Raw genomic sequence first — 16,400 nt, 5'->3', positions numbered from 1 at the left:
CGGGCGGGTGTGGGGGACTCCCTGGTCCTGAATGGGGTAACTGTGCCCCTGAAGGACCAGGTGCGCAGCCTGGGAGTCATTTTGGACTCACAGCTGTCCATGGAGGCACAGGTTAATTCTGTGTCCAGGGCAGCTGTCTACCAGCTCCATCTGGTACGCAGGCTGAGACCCTACCTGCCCGTGGACTGTCTCACCAGAGTGGTGCATGCTCTAGTTATCTCCCGCTTGGACTACTGCAACGCGCTCTACGTGGGGCTATCTTTGAAGGTGACCCGGAAACGGCAATTAATCCAGAATGCGGCAGCTAGACTGGTGACTGGGAGTGGCCGCCGGGACCACATAACACCGGTTCTGAGAGATCTGCATTGGCTCCCAGTACATTTCCGAGCACAATTCCAAGTGATGGTGCTGACCTTTAAAGCCCTAAACGGCCTCGGTCCAGTATACCTGAAGGAGCGTCTCCACCCCCATCGTTCTGCCCGGACGCTGAGGCCCAGCTCCAAGGGCCTTCTGATAGTTCCCTCATTGTGAGAAGTAAGGTTACAGGGAACCAGGCAGAAGGCCTTCTCGGTAGTGGCACCTGCCCTGTGGAACACCCTCCCAGCAGATGTCAAGGCAATAAACAACTATTTTACTTTTAAAAGACAACTGAAGGCAGCCCTCCTTAGGGAAGTTTTTAATGTCTGATGCTGTATTGTTTTTAATATTCAGTTGGAAGCCGCCCAGAGTGGCTGGGGAAACCCAGCCAGATGGGCAGGGTATAAATAATAAATTATATTATTATTATTATTATTATTATTATTATTATGGTTATGGGCAGAGGGGCCTGTTATGTGCCAGATCCACACATCCACCCAGTGCTCAGTACTATCTCCTCTGACTGGTAGCAGCCAGCCAGGGGGCCCTCCCAGCTTTGCAACCCTTAGGGAAGGGGATGCCCAAGGTTGATCCTGGTGCCCTTGATATGCCAAGCCAAGTGCCCAGCCCCTGAGCTGCCAGGAGCACTCCCTGGTGCAGTGAACAGAGGGGTGAGATGGTCTTGGGCCACCTCAGAGCAGCGCTGGTCCACCCACCGAGCTCTGCCAAGGCTTTCACTAACAGCCTCCCAAGTTGGAGACTGGATGTGGGCTTCACGGGTGGAAGCGGGTGCAAAAACCCAGGCCCTGGGGGGTAGCTGGACTGGTTGCGGGAGGGGGGGACCTGCAGTCCTCCAGGTCCTGATGCAATACAACTCCGAGCAGCTCATGTGGCAAGTGGACAGAGGTGGGGGGAGCCGAGGGTCCCAGTAAAACCCAGGGATCTAAATCCCACCCCCCACGTGCCTGCTTTGAAAACAGGAATTTGTGGCAAGGGGGGCACTGCATATGACAGCGTCTGCTGCGCACATCTTCTGTGTCCCCCAAGAAAACTTGGCCCGCTTCCTGTTTTTGTAGAACTGGCCCAGAAACACCTGGTTCTGCACACCCAGAAATTCCACAAAAACAATAGAAAAGTCAGTATTTCTAATTTTGTTAACTCATCAAGCAAAACTAAATTATGTTAACTTTTTAATATACAGTGGTACCTCTGGCTGCGAACGGGAGCCGTTCCGGAGGCCCGTTCGCAACATGAAAAGAGCGCAACTCGCAGCAGCGTGCCTGCGCACGTGCTGGTTGCGATTCACCGCTTCTGTGCATGCGCGTGACATCATTTTGTGCGTCTGCACATTAGGGAGCGGTGAAACCCGGAAGTAACCCTTTCCGGTACTTCCGGGTTGCCGCAGGATGTAACCTGAAAGAACGTAACATGAGGAATGACTGTACAATATGTTTTGAATTCCCAAGTCATGTCACAACTTTTTTTAACAGCTCCCATTTTTGGAAGCTGGAAGCTGAAAAATTCAACACACGTTGCCATGCCAGCTCCAGAGCAGCTTAGCTATAGACGGTGGTGGACACGACTCTGCTGGAGGTTTTGAAACAGAGGTTGAAGGGCCACCTTCCAGGGATTCTTGCGCTGTGATCCTGCCCTGCAGGGGGGCTGGAATAGAGGACCCTTGGAGATCCCTTCCAGCTCTACAGTTCTACGAGTCTATGAAAAGAAACACTTTGGCCTCGCTCTCCTTCTCAGAACTGACAAGAAAGAGTCAGTCTTGCCTCAAGTCAGGCAAAGTGGTGGTGGGGGGCCGCGGGAGAGGAGAAAGAGAGAGAAATGCAAACTGACTGCAGAGCCAGAAGTGGACAGAGGCACCACCTGGTCTAGCACTGCCACGTGTGCCCCCCACAGACTCTCCAGAAGCAGCTCCTAAGCTGCAGTCATTCATTCCCAGAAGGCCATCTTGGCCACTTGAGAGAATCTGGGCTTCTGTTCCAGGAGGAAACGCAGCTCATCCGTGGGCTCAGCCATTTGTGGGGGTGGTGGGGGCGTATGTGAAGTGGAGTCCAGCCAGCCTTCTGGTTGAATGCCTCCTGGGGAAAGGAAGGCAAGGGCAGAGTGCTTTTTTCTTTTGGAGGTGGCGGAGAACAAGGCACAGGGGGAGGAGAACGTTTTTCTGATTGCATCACTGAGCGGCTCAAAGTAAGCAGAAGATATCTGCAGGTTGGGGAGGGGAAGGAAGGAAGGAAGGAAGGAAGGAAGGAAGGAAGGAAGGAAGGAAGACGCACGCAATGACTCACCCGGATCCTTCTCATCGCGGCCACTATCTCCACGCGGCTGTTGGGTCTTGGCACGTCCAGACTGCCAATGTACTGAAGGGAGAGAGCAAAGCCAGGAGTGATTCGTTAAAGACTTTTGGAACAATTTGCCCCTGTTCCAAAGCTGTGCACATCTGCCCCATTCTCATCCGTATCTGCAAGGGCTCTGTGCATTCACACACTTATTTCTTACTACTACTACAGTGGTACCTCGGGTTAAGTACTTAATTCATTCCGGAGATCCATACTTAACCTGAAACTGTTCTTAACCTGAAGCACCACTTTAGCTAATGGTGCCTCCTGCTGCCGCTGCACCGCTGCTGCACGATTTCTGTTCTCATCCTGAGGTAAAGTTCTTAACCCGAGGTACTATTACGACGGTTAGCGGAGTCTGAAACTCGAAGCACCTGTAACCTGAAGCGTCTGTAACCTGAGGTACCACTGTATTATTATTATTATTATTATAGTCCATCTTTTTCAGAGACTGGGACCCAAGGCAGCTTACGCGAATCAAAGCAGCACAAATAAAATACAAAGGCTTTGTTGGCATCCATCTGTCTCGAGAGACAATGGAGTGCACCTCCAGGGGTGAAGTCCAACCACTGTGTTAGCAGCACCAAAGTGAGCTCCCCGGGGCACAATCCTGGGCAGTGTGTCTGGAGGTCCTGGGCTGACCAAGACCCCTCTTTCCAAAAGAGAGCAATACGTTTGACACCCGCTAGGTTGCAGGAGTTGGATGGAAGGTGGCGTACAAGGTGCCATCCAACAGCCTTAGGGACTCCACTCTGGATTTGTGTAAGATTTGCTCCTGAGTTTTTTCTTTCCTTGAAGTTATCCTACAAGGTTTGGGACCAGAGCTTTCCTTCTCCCAAGTGGGCTACCTTCCCAGGTGGCCTGGCCTCACCTGCCCCTCACTTCCCTCTACAGCATGTACAGATACCACCTTCTTGACTGATGGACCCACTCTTAATAATAATAATAATAATATTTTATTTATATCCCACCCTCCCCAGCCGAAGCCTTGCTCAGAGCGGCCAACAACAGTAAAAGTAACACAATTTGCATAAAATCACAATCAGTTAATTAAAATACATTCTAAAATCAATTCAGAATCAAATTAATGGCAGCCATTGGGCTAGAGTTCTGTGAGGATTACCATAGGAGGGGGTCAGACTGTGCCTTGGCCAAAGGCCTGGTGGAGCCAGGGCCCTGGTCTCTTGTGACAGAGCATTCCACCAGATCAGGGCCACAGCCAAAAAGGCCCTGGCTCTGGTTGAGGCCAGCCTAACCTCCCTGTGGCCCGGGATCTCCAAGATGTTTTTGTTTGAAGACCGTAAGGTCCTCTGTGGAACATACCAGGAGAGGTGGTCCCGTAGGTACGAGGTCTTGTCTGCTCAATCCTTCGGAGCCTGTCTTCGCACGCTGAGGGTTTGTGACCCATTGGCTACCCTCACCACATGCAGCTAACCACTCGAAGCCGTTCTCAGGACTGTGGCTGCTATCACATGCTGGCAGCTTCTAGGAGCCACAGGTGAGAGCTGAGAGCAGGGTGGGGACCAAAGGGGGATGAACTACCTGAGAAGGAGCACAACACGACCCCCACCAGAGATACTGCCCCTCCCCTAACACCCCAGACACAGGCTAAAAACATAAAGACAACAACTGAATACTATACAGTCGTACCTTGGAGGTCAAACAGCTTAGTTCCCGGACGCTTTGGCTCCCGAACGCCACAATCCTGGAAGTAACTGTTCCAGTTTGCAAACTACTTTTGGAAGCCGAGTGTCCAGCGGGGCTTCTGATTGGCTGCGGGAGCTTCCTGCAGCCAATCAGAAGCCGCGCTTTGGTTTTCGAACGTTTTGGAAGTCAAATGGACTTCCGGAACTGATTCTGTTTTACTTCCAAGGTACGACTGTAATAGAATTCAAGGAATATTAAAAACCAATGTATTAAAATACAGTTTAAAAAAGAAGCACAGCATAATTTCAAAGCCTTTTCCTTTTTCAAAAAGTCAGTTCTCAAAGGCATGTGGGAATTAAACAGCATTCAGCTGCTGGCAAAAAGACAAGGAGAGAGCCAGGCTTGCCTCTCCAGGGAGGGAGTACCAGAGTCTGGGAGTAGCCACCACCGAGCAGACCCTCTCCTATGTCCTCACCAAGGCTGTGGGACTGTGGAAAGGGTTTCCCCTGAAGATCTCAGAATCTGGACAGGTTCACATGGGAAGATACGGTCCTTCAGATAGCCTGGGGCCTAAGCCTACACAAGTATGCACAGATTGGGTGCCTGGCATTAAAGTTCGCAAGCACTCTGGCTGGGACAGAGCTCTGTGTTTGCACTGCAACAGCTGGATTGCAACCCTCTGGTCTGTTGAGTAACCCTACGGGTGTTCCATATCAGCTGATGTGTGGCTATCCTGGGGGTGTCATAACACCCTTGACCCTGCGGTAGAAATGAATTGCAAAAACAAAGTTCTTGGCCTCCATTTCCTCACCCTCCATTTCCTGGCATTATGCTGCTCCTCGCAAGATAAGCCAAGCCGACAGAATCCCACCTCTTGCCAAACTCAGCCAGCCTGGAATTGGTACCCGCCGGAGGAAATAACTGCTGATTTGCAAATTGTTCGTTTTAATGAGGCTCTGTCACGGCAGGGCAAGGTGAAGACACTGAGAACCAGGCTGGGCCTGTAAAAAAATTTGCACGCCAGTGGAAGGATTTCTATTGCCCATCTCTCTCTCTCTCTCTCTCTCTCTCTCACACACACACACACACACGCACGCACACTCCATCGGACTTGGACCCGAGTGATACCCATCAAGCTTGCAACTGAGGGTGCCAACTCCAACATTGCTCAACTGGAGATTAGTTGCTCAACCTTCTTTAAGCCACAAGGGTGGTGGAAAGGAGCTTGGATGGGGGGGGGCTTAGAGGTGAAATGGGGATTCTAATTCTCCTTAATGGTCTTGTACCTGAGTGCCAGAAGGGAAGCCATTTATTTATTTATTTCATAAAATTCATATAGCACTCGGTTGCAGAAGATTGCCCAGCCGGCCGCTTCGATCCGCAGAACTGGAATTATTATTACGGGGGCCGCATAATACCCGCTCCAAATTTGTAAGGAATTCATCTTTTAGTGCAGTGTTGCCCATACTCTGGAACTCCCTGCCTCTTGACACCAGGAAGGCGCAACTTGCTGGTTGTGGTACCTGCTAAGCCTACCCAGCTATGTGGAACATTGGAAAGTCTTTTAATCTGGTTTTTAGTTTCATCACTGTTATGTACTAAGCTTGGATCCCTAGAACAACAGGCAGGTAGGATCCTAGAATGCAACAAGGGATTGGCTTGCAGGAGAAGACCAATCAGGCTCCAGGAGGAAGTTAATCAGCCTATTAGGCGGGTAGGATCTAAGAATGCAACAACTGATTGGCCTGCAGGAAAAGACCAATCAGGCTCCAGGAGGGAAGCAGAATCAGCCAATCAGGCGGGACTCATTGTGTAAACAATGTATATAAAAGCCAGAGGTTTGGGGGGCAATTCAGTCACTGTTTTACAAGCTGCAATAAAGAGCATGAAATCACTGCAGTATTTTTCAACCACTTATTTAAATTAAGATCTGAATGTTTCAAAAAGCTGTTTCATGTGTTTTTACTGATAATTCCATTGTTTCACTCTTTCTGTAAACCGTTCTGAGGTCACCATTGGTTTGTTTGATTTTTACAATCAATTCCAAATAAATTTTTTTTGGGGGGGGGGGCCTCAAAGCCATTTGGGGTCAATGTATCATCAAGCCCACCTGGGGGCTGATGAGAGCTGGAGTCCAAGACATCTACTGGGCACCAGCTTGGCAAAGGCTGCCATGGGCACACCAGCAAACAGTGGATGGAGCACACAGGAACACTCAGATTTCAAGAAAGTGCCAAGAAGGGGGAGGCTGGCATTAGTGTTATAAATTCAGATATATAAGCTAGGTGCCAAATGGCACCTTAAATCCAGGTTGCAGTCGCCACAACAGAATGTCTATTGGCCAAGGGATTAGACTAGAGGATCCCCTGGGTTGCTTCCCACACAAGAATTCTACGACTCTATGATCTCAAAAAAACGAAGATCATGGCCACTGGTCCCATCACCTCCTGGCAAATAGAAGGGGAAGAAATGGAGGCAGTGAGAGGTTTTACTTTCTTGGGCTCCATGATCACTGCAGATGGTGACAGCAGCCACGAAATTAAAAGACGCCTGCGTCTTGGGAGAAAAGCAATGACAAACCTGGACAGCATCTTAAAAAGCAGAGACATCACCTTGCCAACAAAGATCCGTATAAGTTAAAGCTCTGGTTTTCCCAGTAGTGATGTATGGAAGTGAGAGCTGGACCATAAAGAAGGCTGATCGCCGAAGAATTGATGCTTTTGAATTCTGGTGCTGGGGGAGACTCTTGAGAGTCCCATGGACTGCAAGAAGATCCAACCGATCCATTCTGAAGAAAATCAGCCCTGAGTGCTCACTGGAAAGACAGATCCTGAAGCTGAGGCTCCAATACTTTGGCCACCTCAGGAGAAGAGAAGACTCCCTGGAAAAGACCCTGATGTTGGGAAAGATGAAGGGCACAAGAAGAAGGGACGACAGAGGACGAGATGGTTGGACGGTGTTTTCGAAGCTACCAGCATGAGTTTGACCAAACTGCGGGAGGCAGTGGAAGACAGGAGTGCCTGGCGTGCTCTGGTCCATGCGGTCACGAAAAGTCGGGCACAACTAAACAACAACAACATGATCTTAGCTATTGTATTGCTTGACTGTATCTTGCTCTTGCAACAATTCACTTGTCCCAGTATGCAAGGAGGAGAAACACACACAGTGGAAATGGAATTAACTATGGACCAAGGTAGGTCTTTAAACTGCGGCCGCCAACCTGGTGCCCAGAAATCTCCTCATGATTGCAACTGGACCTATGCCAGGAGCAAAACACATAATCCCAGGGCACCAGTTTTTGCTTTACTGGCCACCTGCAGGCCAGGTACAGAAGCAATACAGTGCCCTCTGTGGTGTAGTGGTTAAGAGCGGTGGACTCGTAATCTGATGAACAGGGTTCGCTTCCCCACTCCTCCACATGCGGCTGCTGGATGACCTTGGGCCAGTCACACTTCTCTGAAGTCTCTCAGCCCCACTCACCTCACAGAGTCTTTGTTGTGGGGGAGGAAGGGAAAGGAGAATGTTAGCTGCTTTGAGACTCCTTCGGGTAATGATAAAGTGGGATATCAAATCCAAACTCTTATTCTTCCTCTTCTTCTCTGGATGTTGGCGGACTCCAACTCCCATCATTCATGGCCAGCCACTACCACACTGGCTGGTGCTGAAGGGAGCTGCAGCTGAAACAGTTGCTGCAGCTTATCCAGAAGATCAAGAAGAGAACCTCGGCCAAACCTGTTCTCCTGTTTATGCTGCAGGAGAGAACGTTATTTACAGGTGAAACGCAAAAATTTAGAGTATCGTGGAAACGTTCCTTTATTTCAGTAATTCAACTTAAAAGGTGCAACTAACATATGAGATCGACTCATGACATGCAAAGCGAGATGTGCTTCTACTTCTCAGAGGTCCAATCTTGCTCGATTTGCAATCCTTGTTTTGCTGATTTCCTTGAATATTCTAATTTTCTGAGATGATCAATTTGGAGTTTTCATAAGCTGTACGCCATGATCATCGCAATAATAACAAATCAGGGCTTGACATATCTTGCTTTGCATGTCACGAGCCAATCTCATATACAGTGGTACCTCAGGTTACAGACGCTTCAGGTTACAGATGCTTCAGGTTACAGACTCCGCTAACCCAGAAATAGTACCTTGGGTTAAGAACTTTGATTCAGGATGAGAACAGAAATTGCGCCGCCGCTGCGGGAAGCCCCATTAGCTAAAGTGGTACCTCAGGTTAAGAACAGTTTCAGGTTAAGAACAGACCTCCAGAATGAATTAAGTACATAACTTGAGGTACCACTGTATTAGTTTCACCTTTCAAGCTGAATTAGTGAAATAAATGAACTTTTCCACGATATTCTTATTTTTTGAGTTTTACCTGTGTTGTTGTTGTTTGCATTTATCGCCCTCCTTTTTTCCAAGGAGCTCAAGGTAGCGTATATGGCTTCCCACTTCCTCGTTTTAACCTCACAACAGCCTTGCGAGGTAGGCAGGATCAGGACCCCCAGATGCTTCCAGGCCCTGTTCCCCTTTCCAGCTCTATTGGGGCTCAGGGGTCTTTGTGGCACTCTGCAATCCACCTTATTTCACGGAGACCAGACTCCTAGACACCTTTGGCACTTTAGGGTCTGCAGTCCAAAGCAGAGCTGTGCCACCCCCATCCCCATGAAACTGTGAAACGTATTTCCTTCATAAAAATGATGAACAGCCAGTGCTCTCTGCCTGATGTGTAAGAATGTCAAACCACAAAGCAAATCAAGCACAGGGCTCTGTCCCCTAGAAGACTGCAATCTGCAGTAATGAGGGTCTGCTTCTTTTTCTTCTTCATTAATTAATTTATGACTATTATTATTATTATTATTATTATTTCTTATTCTTATTTTATATTTATTAAATTTTCATACCACCCTTCATCTGAAGATCACAGGGACGTTTGCAGCATAAATTACAAAATAAAAACACAAAATACATAACATAATACAGTGGCACCTCAGGTTACATACGCTTCAGGTTACATATGCTTCAGGTTACAGACTCTGCTAACCCAGAAATAGTGCTTCAGGTTAAGAACTTTGCTTCAGGATGAGAACAGAAATTGGGCTCCGGCAGCGCAGCATCAGCAATAGGCCCCATTAGCTAAAGTGGTGCTTCAGGTTAAGAACAGTTTCAGGTTAAGAACGGACCTCCAGAACGAATTAAGTACTTAACCTGAGGTACCACTGTATTAACAACAAAAGCCAATAACCCTGAATAATAAGGGGGAAATTGATGTACTGAAATCACTGTCCCCCCCCTCTCAGGTGCTGATCATTCTCACGATTGTCCATCAGAATATCACTACTGAAGCAATGAGAGGGACCAATGTTTTCCCAAGACTATATAATCTCCCTCTCCTATGAAGAACTGATGACCTTGGCTTTCTTTACCCTATTCTTGTGCTCCACCACAAGTTCTGTTCGGGGAATCTTTATTAAATACCAAGGCACTCTAATAGTTAATTCCAGGCTTGAGGAAGCTTGCAAGATATAAGGAAATCCGAAGATAAACATCTGCATTCCTTTAAAAGCATGAGCACCATTGTTAATAACAGACTGATAAACCACACATTATTATTATTAATAATAATATTCTTACTATTACCATTTTAAAAGCCCGCCCACCCTCTGAAATCAACAAGATATCCCTCTGCACCTTTCCCATTTTTTCAGGTATTTTCTAAAAGTGCTAATGTGCTTCTGGGCTCAAACTCCTTCAGGAAACACCACTCTCTGCGTTACATATTCGGCATGGTTTTGCTCAGAAACCAGCTTGGCTCAATCCCACAGAGCTTAAAACTATCTAGCAACTGGGTTCTGGGACTGCAATCTTAGGATTTATTGTGGTTTTGGGAACAATGACAGAGAGGGTTTGGCAAGGGAAGATTCCCAGCCAGGGAGGGGAGCTGGCTATTTTAAAAAGGAAGAAAGCAGTGGCACAGCTTGAGAAGGGGGAGGGGGCAGATGACAGTGTCCGGCATCTAAAGCATCTCTCTCCCCCAGCCCCCACTCCTGCCCTCCAAAACACCCATTATTGTCTCCGAAGGTCAGTCTTCACGCAGCTCCTCCCACCATCCTGCTGCCACCCAGAGCGCCTTTAATGCAAGGTTGGGCCCATAGGAGAGGTCAACATCGCAAGACTCTCTTGGAGTTCATCCCTGCACAACTGGCAAGCATTTACAAATTACTTTTGCACAAGATAATCACATCCTGATTTGGGTTCTCTCTGCACCACCTACACTGGGAGACAGGCTAAATACGGGTCAAATGGTCAAATCAAATTCCACGTGTCCCTTCAGAGTGACACAGAACTATTTGCAGGGCAGAACTGAGGTTTTCTTGCCCATCTGCTGAGCACAGTTGTAGCAATAAACAGCTGGCAAAAAAATACCACTGCCATTCTGCCATGGGAAGGGTTCTGTATAGCTTGGAAGCTTGCATTATTTTCAGATGCAAATGGGATTTTGATACCAAGCTGGTATCAGCAACTGGCTGCCCAGGCAGGCAAGAACATGATTAGAGGCTCCAATGAATATTAGACTTTGTTTTCAGTCCTCTATAAAGCTGGGACCTAAATGCTGGAATCACTTAAATGCCACTTCAAATGCAAATATTCACATTACACTTCTTAAATTTTGCCATGGAAACCTTCATTCTCTAGGCTTAAAAAGAACCAGTTCCCCTTCTGCTCTGCTTGATGAAGAATTCTGTGTCGGCAACACAGCCTGCATATTCTTCCCCCAGATTTCAAGACCCACAGAGCTATTCATAGGACACATGCGGCAGCACACAACCATCACACCAGTCTCAATTCAGACAAGAAGATGGGGCTGAGGCCTCAATGGCACAAGCACCAGATTTGCAAGCAAATTTCCCAGACTCATTCCTTGGAATCTCCAAGTAGAGACTAGGGAGAACTGTTGCTTGTCAGATACTGGGCTGGATGGACCAAGGGTCTGACTGAGTATTAAGGCAACTTCTGAAGACTGGATCCTGGAGTGAGGAAGTTTTCCCCACCACCACCCCAGAGAAGGTTCCTAAGGATTCCTGCAGGGAAAATGCCCAACAGATTTAAACTCTGAAAACCAGAGAAGATTAATTTTGAATATGAAACCATACTGAGGAGGATAAGCCAGTTTATATGCAACAAGATCATACAACCGTTATGACCTCTTGAATTTGCGCCCCTTCACTCCCTGAATAAACCTCCTTGGCTCCATCCGATTAGGACGTAATTACAAAGAAATTGGTTGGCCCGACTCTCTTGACTTTGTTTTTCCCTCTGTAAATGACATCGCAGATCTTTTGGGATAAACACATTTTGACTGCAGGGTGTGGGAACAGCCAGTTCCAAACACTACAAGAATAAAAGCCAGAGTCCTTTTAAGTTTGGCTGGAAAGACCTGCAGGTCAGCTGTACTTGCTGATGCTCTTATGCGGATTCATGGAGAAGGAGAGGGCTAGCCATCTCGGCTCTGCAGCAATGCTTCTGGATCCCTGTTTCTGGGACCCACAGGAGGGGAAAGGGCTGTTCTTGCCTCTAATCTTGCTTGTGGGTTTCCCACAGGGGCATATGGTTAGTCACTATGAGAATTCTGGACTACCAATTGTAACTGTCATTGCACAGTAACCTGGGACCACACCAGTAACCACTGTCAAATCTATACCTATGAACCCCCGCTCCTGATGCCCCACCAGCCCAAGCAGCCTTTTCTGGCAACCTACCTTAAAGGTAAAGGGACCCCTGACCATTAGGTCCAGTCGTGGCTGACTCTGGGGTTGCGGCGCTCGTCTCACTTTACTGGCGGAGGGAGCCGGTGTACGGCTTCTGGGTTATGTGGCCAGCATGACTAAGCCGCTTCTGGTGAACCAGAGCAGTGCACGGAAATGCCGTTTACCTTCCCGCCGGAGTGGTACCTGTTTATCTACTTGCACTTTGACGTGCTTTTGAACTGCTAGGTTGGCAGGAGCAGGGACCGAGCAACAGGACCTCACCCTGTTGCGGGGATTCGAACCGCCGACCTTCTGATTGGCAAGTCCTAGGCTCTGTGGTTTAACCCACAGCACAACCTACCTTAGCACATGGTTAACAGTGGCTCAGTGGTAGAGCACCTGTCTTGTGTGCAGAAGGTCCCACGCTAAATCCCCTACCTCTCCAGGTTAGGGTGGGAATGTCTCCCATCGACAAAACTGTAAAAGCCACTACTGTTGTCTGTCAGTGTGGACAACGCTGAGCTAGATAAGCGGTGGTTGGCCGGATTCTGTATAAGGCACACCCCCATGCTATTGTCAGGCAGCTGGGAGGTAGGTAGCCCTGTCAATCTATTATTGTAATTATATTTATTTATGTCCCGCTTTTCCCCCAGGCTGGGACTGAAAGTGGCTTACACAAATTAAAACAACGCAGACAAAATACAAAAGAGAGAGAAAGAGAGCTAAGAATGTATAAAAGAGAGCCGCCAAGAAACTCTTTTAAAACATAAGACAAGCGTGCTGGATCAGGCCACTCTTCTCTCAGTGGCCACCCAGATGCCCCACTGGCAAGTAGGATCTGTGCCCAAAAGCATTACTTGCCTTCCTGTGGCCTCCAGCAACTGGTAAGCATTCAGAAGTTAGTAATAAGAACACCTACTACTGCCAAGTTACCCAAATATCTCCCAGGAGATCCTAATCTACCTTCTTGCTACCTGTGTGCTAAGGAGTCCCCCCCCCCCCAGGAATGCAACAAGGGAGGAATCACTCACACCCCTTCCCCTGGGACTGCTGCTCTCCAGTCTGGCTCAGGAACAGGGGCTCGGACCATGTACAGCAGTGCAACCTTCCTGCAATGGGGCCAAGCATCCATCTCAATCGGCACCGCAATTTAAGCAACGGGCAGTTGCACATTTTGAGGGATTTCCACAAGCAGAGAATAAAGGGCGTACTCTCTCCCCCGCTCTTTGCAGCTGCTGCTCCCAGTACCCAGTATTCAGAAGCAGACTGCAGCTACACACAGAGGTTCTATTTAGCTACAAGGCAACAGAGAGATCTGCCGGATCAGACCAAAGGTCCTTCTGGTCCAGCACTCTGTCCGCAAAAGCAGCCAGCTGGATGACCCCAGGAAGGTTGTTAACCTGCAAGCCATGTTCCCAGAGGGCACACTGCCCCTGCACATGGAGGTTCCATTTTAGGGGCTATGACTATGGCCACCTAGGTGGGAACCTAGCCCCCTTCCCTAAGTGCTAGGAGTTGGGAGTCTGAGCTTGGGGAGGGGGCGCACATTTTCAGGTTGGTTTGAGCCCCAGCGCTTGTCTGACACATGCCTGCCAGTGCACAAGGCCTGCAGGCTGCTTTGGGGGCTGAAATGTGGTCAGAGGCTCAGTGGGCTTGGGTGCCCAGATGTGGACAGTGTGCCTAGGGGGCTCAGGCGCCCTCCCCCCACCTCACCGGCACATGAAATTGCTGCATTCTCCACTACCAAATAAAAGAAGGGAAGAGTTATCTCCTCTCTCTTCTTACAGGACTTCTGTACCTGTAAGAACTTATACGACAGGCAGAAATCTTAAACAATGAATTATTCCCACTCCCTGGATGCAGGAATGATGGGGGGAAAGCTGCACCTGTGAGATTCCTGCCTTCTTAGGTGTTGGATCAAAGGCTGCAACACTGAAGCACTCTTGCTGCTGGGAGCAAAGGCGGTAGGCGTCTGCAAAGATGCAAGGGGTTCGCTGCCCAACGCGAGCCAAAAGCTCTGCACATGTTCTGGGAACCTCTTTTCCTCAACGCTCCGAGTTACGGCTTTGACCGGGGAAATCGCGGGAGCCTCGTAGTTAAACACGCCGCAAGGAGGAGAAGAGCTGCTTGCCAAGGAATCACAGCGTGTCTTGAGAAGCACTCTGCACATGCACGGGCAGACCTCTTTCTTTAGAGGTGACAATCTGCGCCCCACGGCTGCGGGTACTGGAGGGAACCCGTCTGGGCTGTCGCCAGACGGGGTGGGGCTGTGGGACGGGACCTCCGGCCTGGAGGACGCAGCGGTGGCAGCGCGGGATCCCGTGCGTAAAGGCGCGCAAAGGCGCCTGCCACAAACCCCCGGCTCACCTTGGCCTGGAAGTGGATCCCGTGCTGGAAGGCTTCCTCGTTGTGCAGCGGCACCCGCGAGTCTCCGGCATCGTCCACCAGGTTGTAGCGGTTCTTGAGCTTGACCGGCATCTTGCAAGAGCATCGCCCGGCCGCCCCGACGGCGAGTCCCTGCCGCGCGCGCGCGCCAGCAGCCGCCGCAGCAAAGAGCAGGAGGCAGGAGCCGGGAGCGCAGCGCTCGGCTCGCCCAGGACGAGGGCGCCGAGGAGGAGGAGGAGGAGGAGGAGGAGGAGGAAGCTCCTCCCGGCGTCTCCCTCTTCCCGAGTGATGCGGTACGTTGGGGCGGAGCTGAAGCGAGGCAGCGGCTGCGGGCACCGGGAATGGAGGCGACGGGGGAGAAAGGGAGGAAGGAGGCGGGCGCGCCACGGGACCTCCCGGGGCGGAAAAGGGGACCTCCTGCAGGCGGCGAGGGCGGAGGCAGGCAGCTCAGAGGCATGCCCGATCCTGCTTGGTTTATTTTGTGTGTTTTGGGGGGGGGGGGGAATGGTGGTTTGCTTTGCTGCTCCACTGGGCAAAGAAGGAGGGGTGTTAGTTAATGTTGCTTATTATTTTCATGGCTTATATATATATATTTTTGGTTATATATATTCATGCATGACACACAACCCTTTCCCCTTCCCTGTATTGTGGTACTGTGTTGCGTATGTCCTGGTAGGTAGGTAGATATTTGCTGTAAGTCGCTTGGAGACTAATCGGTTTAATAAAATTATTATTATTATTAAACTCCCACCCTCCAAAGTCCACTTTATTATTATTACTATAGTAACTGCTATAACTCAGACATTGTGGAGATTTAAAAACAATGCCTGTGGCATAGCAGTTAGTTATTAACAGTGTTGCTTGTGCTGTTAAATGGCCAATTGTTGTTATTATTATTTTATCTTTATTTATATCCCGCCTTTCTGGACGCAAGGCAGCTTACATATAAAAACAAGAACCACTAAACACATAGGGAAAGTATCGTTAAACAACCATTGAACATTAATAGAATTAAAACTACCTACATATATAAAATTTATAAAATTCATACAATTAAAATAAAAACAGCACCAGCCCTTTCAGTAACAACAGCCAGTTCCCAAAAGCCTGCTGGAACAAGAAGGCCTTCGCCTGCTGATGTAAGGAATGCAAGGAGGGAGCCAGTCTAGCTTCTCTAGACAGGTAGTTCCAAAGCTGCATGGGAGCTGCCACCACCAAAAAGGCCCTGTCTCACGTCCCCACCAAGCGTGCCGGTAAGAGTGGAAGGCCTGAGAGAAAGACCTCCCCGCAAGATCTCAAAACATGGGCAGGGTCGTATTGGGGGGGGGGATACGAAGATGTTTATGTGTTGCTTATCTTAGATTTATTTATTTATTTGTTGCATTTTTCCCACAGGGAGCACAAAGTGGTGTACATGGTTTCCCCCGCATGCCCCCCATCCATCCCCACAACAACCCTGGCAGGTAGATTAGACTGAGAGGCAGCGACTGGCCCCCAGGGTCACTGCCAAGGATCTTCATGGCCGAGTGGGGGACTCGAACCCTTGTCTCCCAGGTCCTAGTTTGACACTTGACTGCCGCACCACACTGACCTTGCAAGTTTCCTCCAACCTGGAACAAGACCCTGTGCGCACGGCAACCTTCCCCTTCCACCCTGGGTGGTGCATGGAACTGCAACTGCCATCATCCCTGACTGTTGGTGGTGCTGACCGGGGCTGATGGACATGGAAGGCCACCTTTTCCCCATTCGTGCTTTCCTGAGTTCAAGAGAACAGGTCTCTGCCCTGAGAGGGATTACAGACTAATAGTTGGTGAAAGCTGTGGAGGTCTGTACCTGATCCTCCAGGATCAGAGCCACAGTGCCCCTGAATGCCAGTTTAGGAAGGATGAGAGCATTGCTGCCTCCATGCCCCA

General features: G+C 49.3%; 1 protein-coding gene across 2 annotated transcripts in view; it reads right to left on the bottom strand.

Moving 5' to 3' along the window:
• Positions 1-14,803, bottom strand: part of LOC310754860 (carboxyl-terminal PDZ ligand of neuronal nitric oxide synthase protein-like) — a 53,390-nt gene extending 38,587 nt beyond the window's left edge. The window contains exons 1-2 of one of the 2 annotated variants that reach the window (XM_083597322.1): positions 14,470-14,803; positions 2,655-2,726 (exon numbers count right to left, since the gene is read on the bottom strand). In XM_083597322.1, the coding sequence (XP_083453448.1) occupies positions 2,655-2,726; positions 14,470-14,580 (183 nt within the window). In that variant the 5' untranslated portion in view covers positions 14,581-14,803. The remainder of the gene's footprint in view (positions 1-2,654; positions 2,727-14,469) is intronic. The other variant, XM_083597323.1, reaches the window with a different exon arrangement.
• Positions 14,804-16,400: the final 1,597 nt, after the last annotated feature.

This window comes from Podarcis filfolensis (assembly GCF_964270895.1).
Source record: "Podarcis filfolensis genome assembly, chromosome: Z".
NCBI classification, from domain to species: domain Eukaryota; kingdom Metazoa; phylum Chordata; class Lepidosauria; order Squamata; family Lacertidae; genus Podarcis; species Podarcis filfolensis.
Note: the sequence above shows the minus strand (reverse complement) of the source record. Positions and strands in the feature narration are given on the sequence as shown.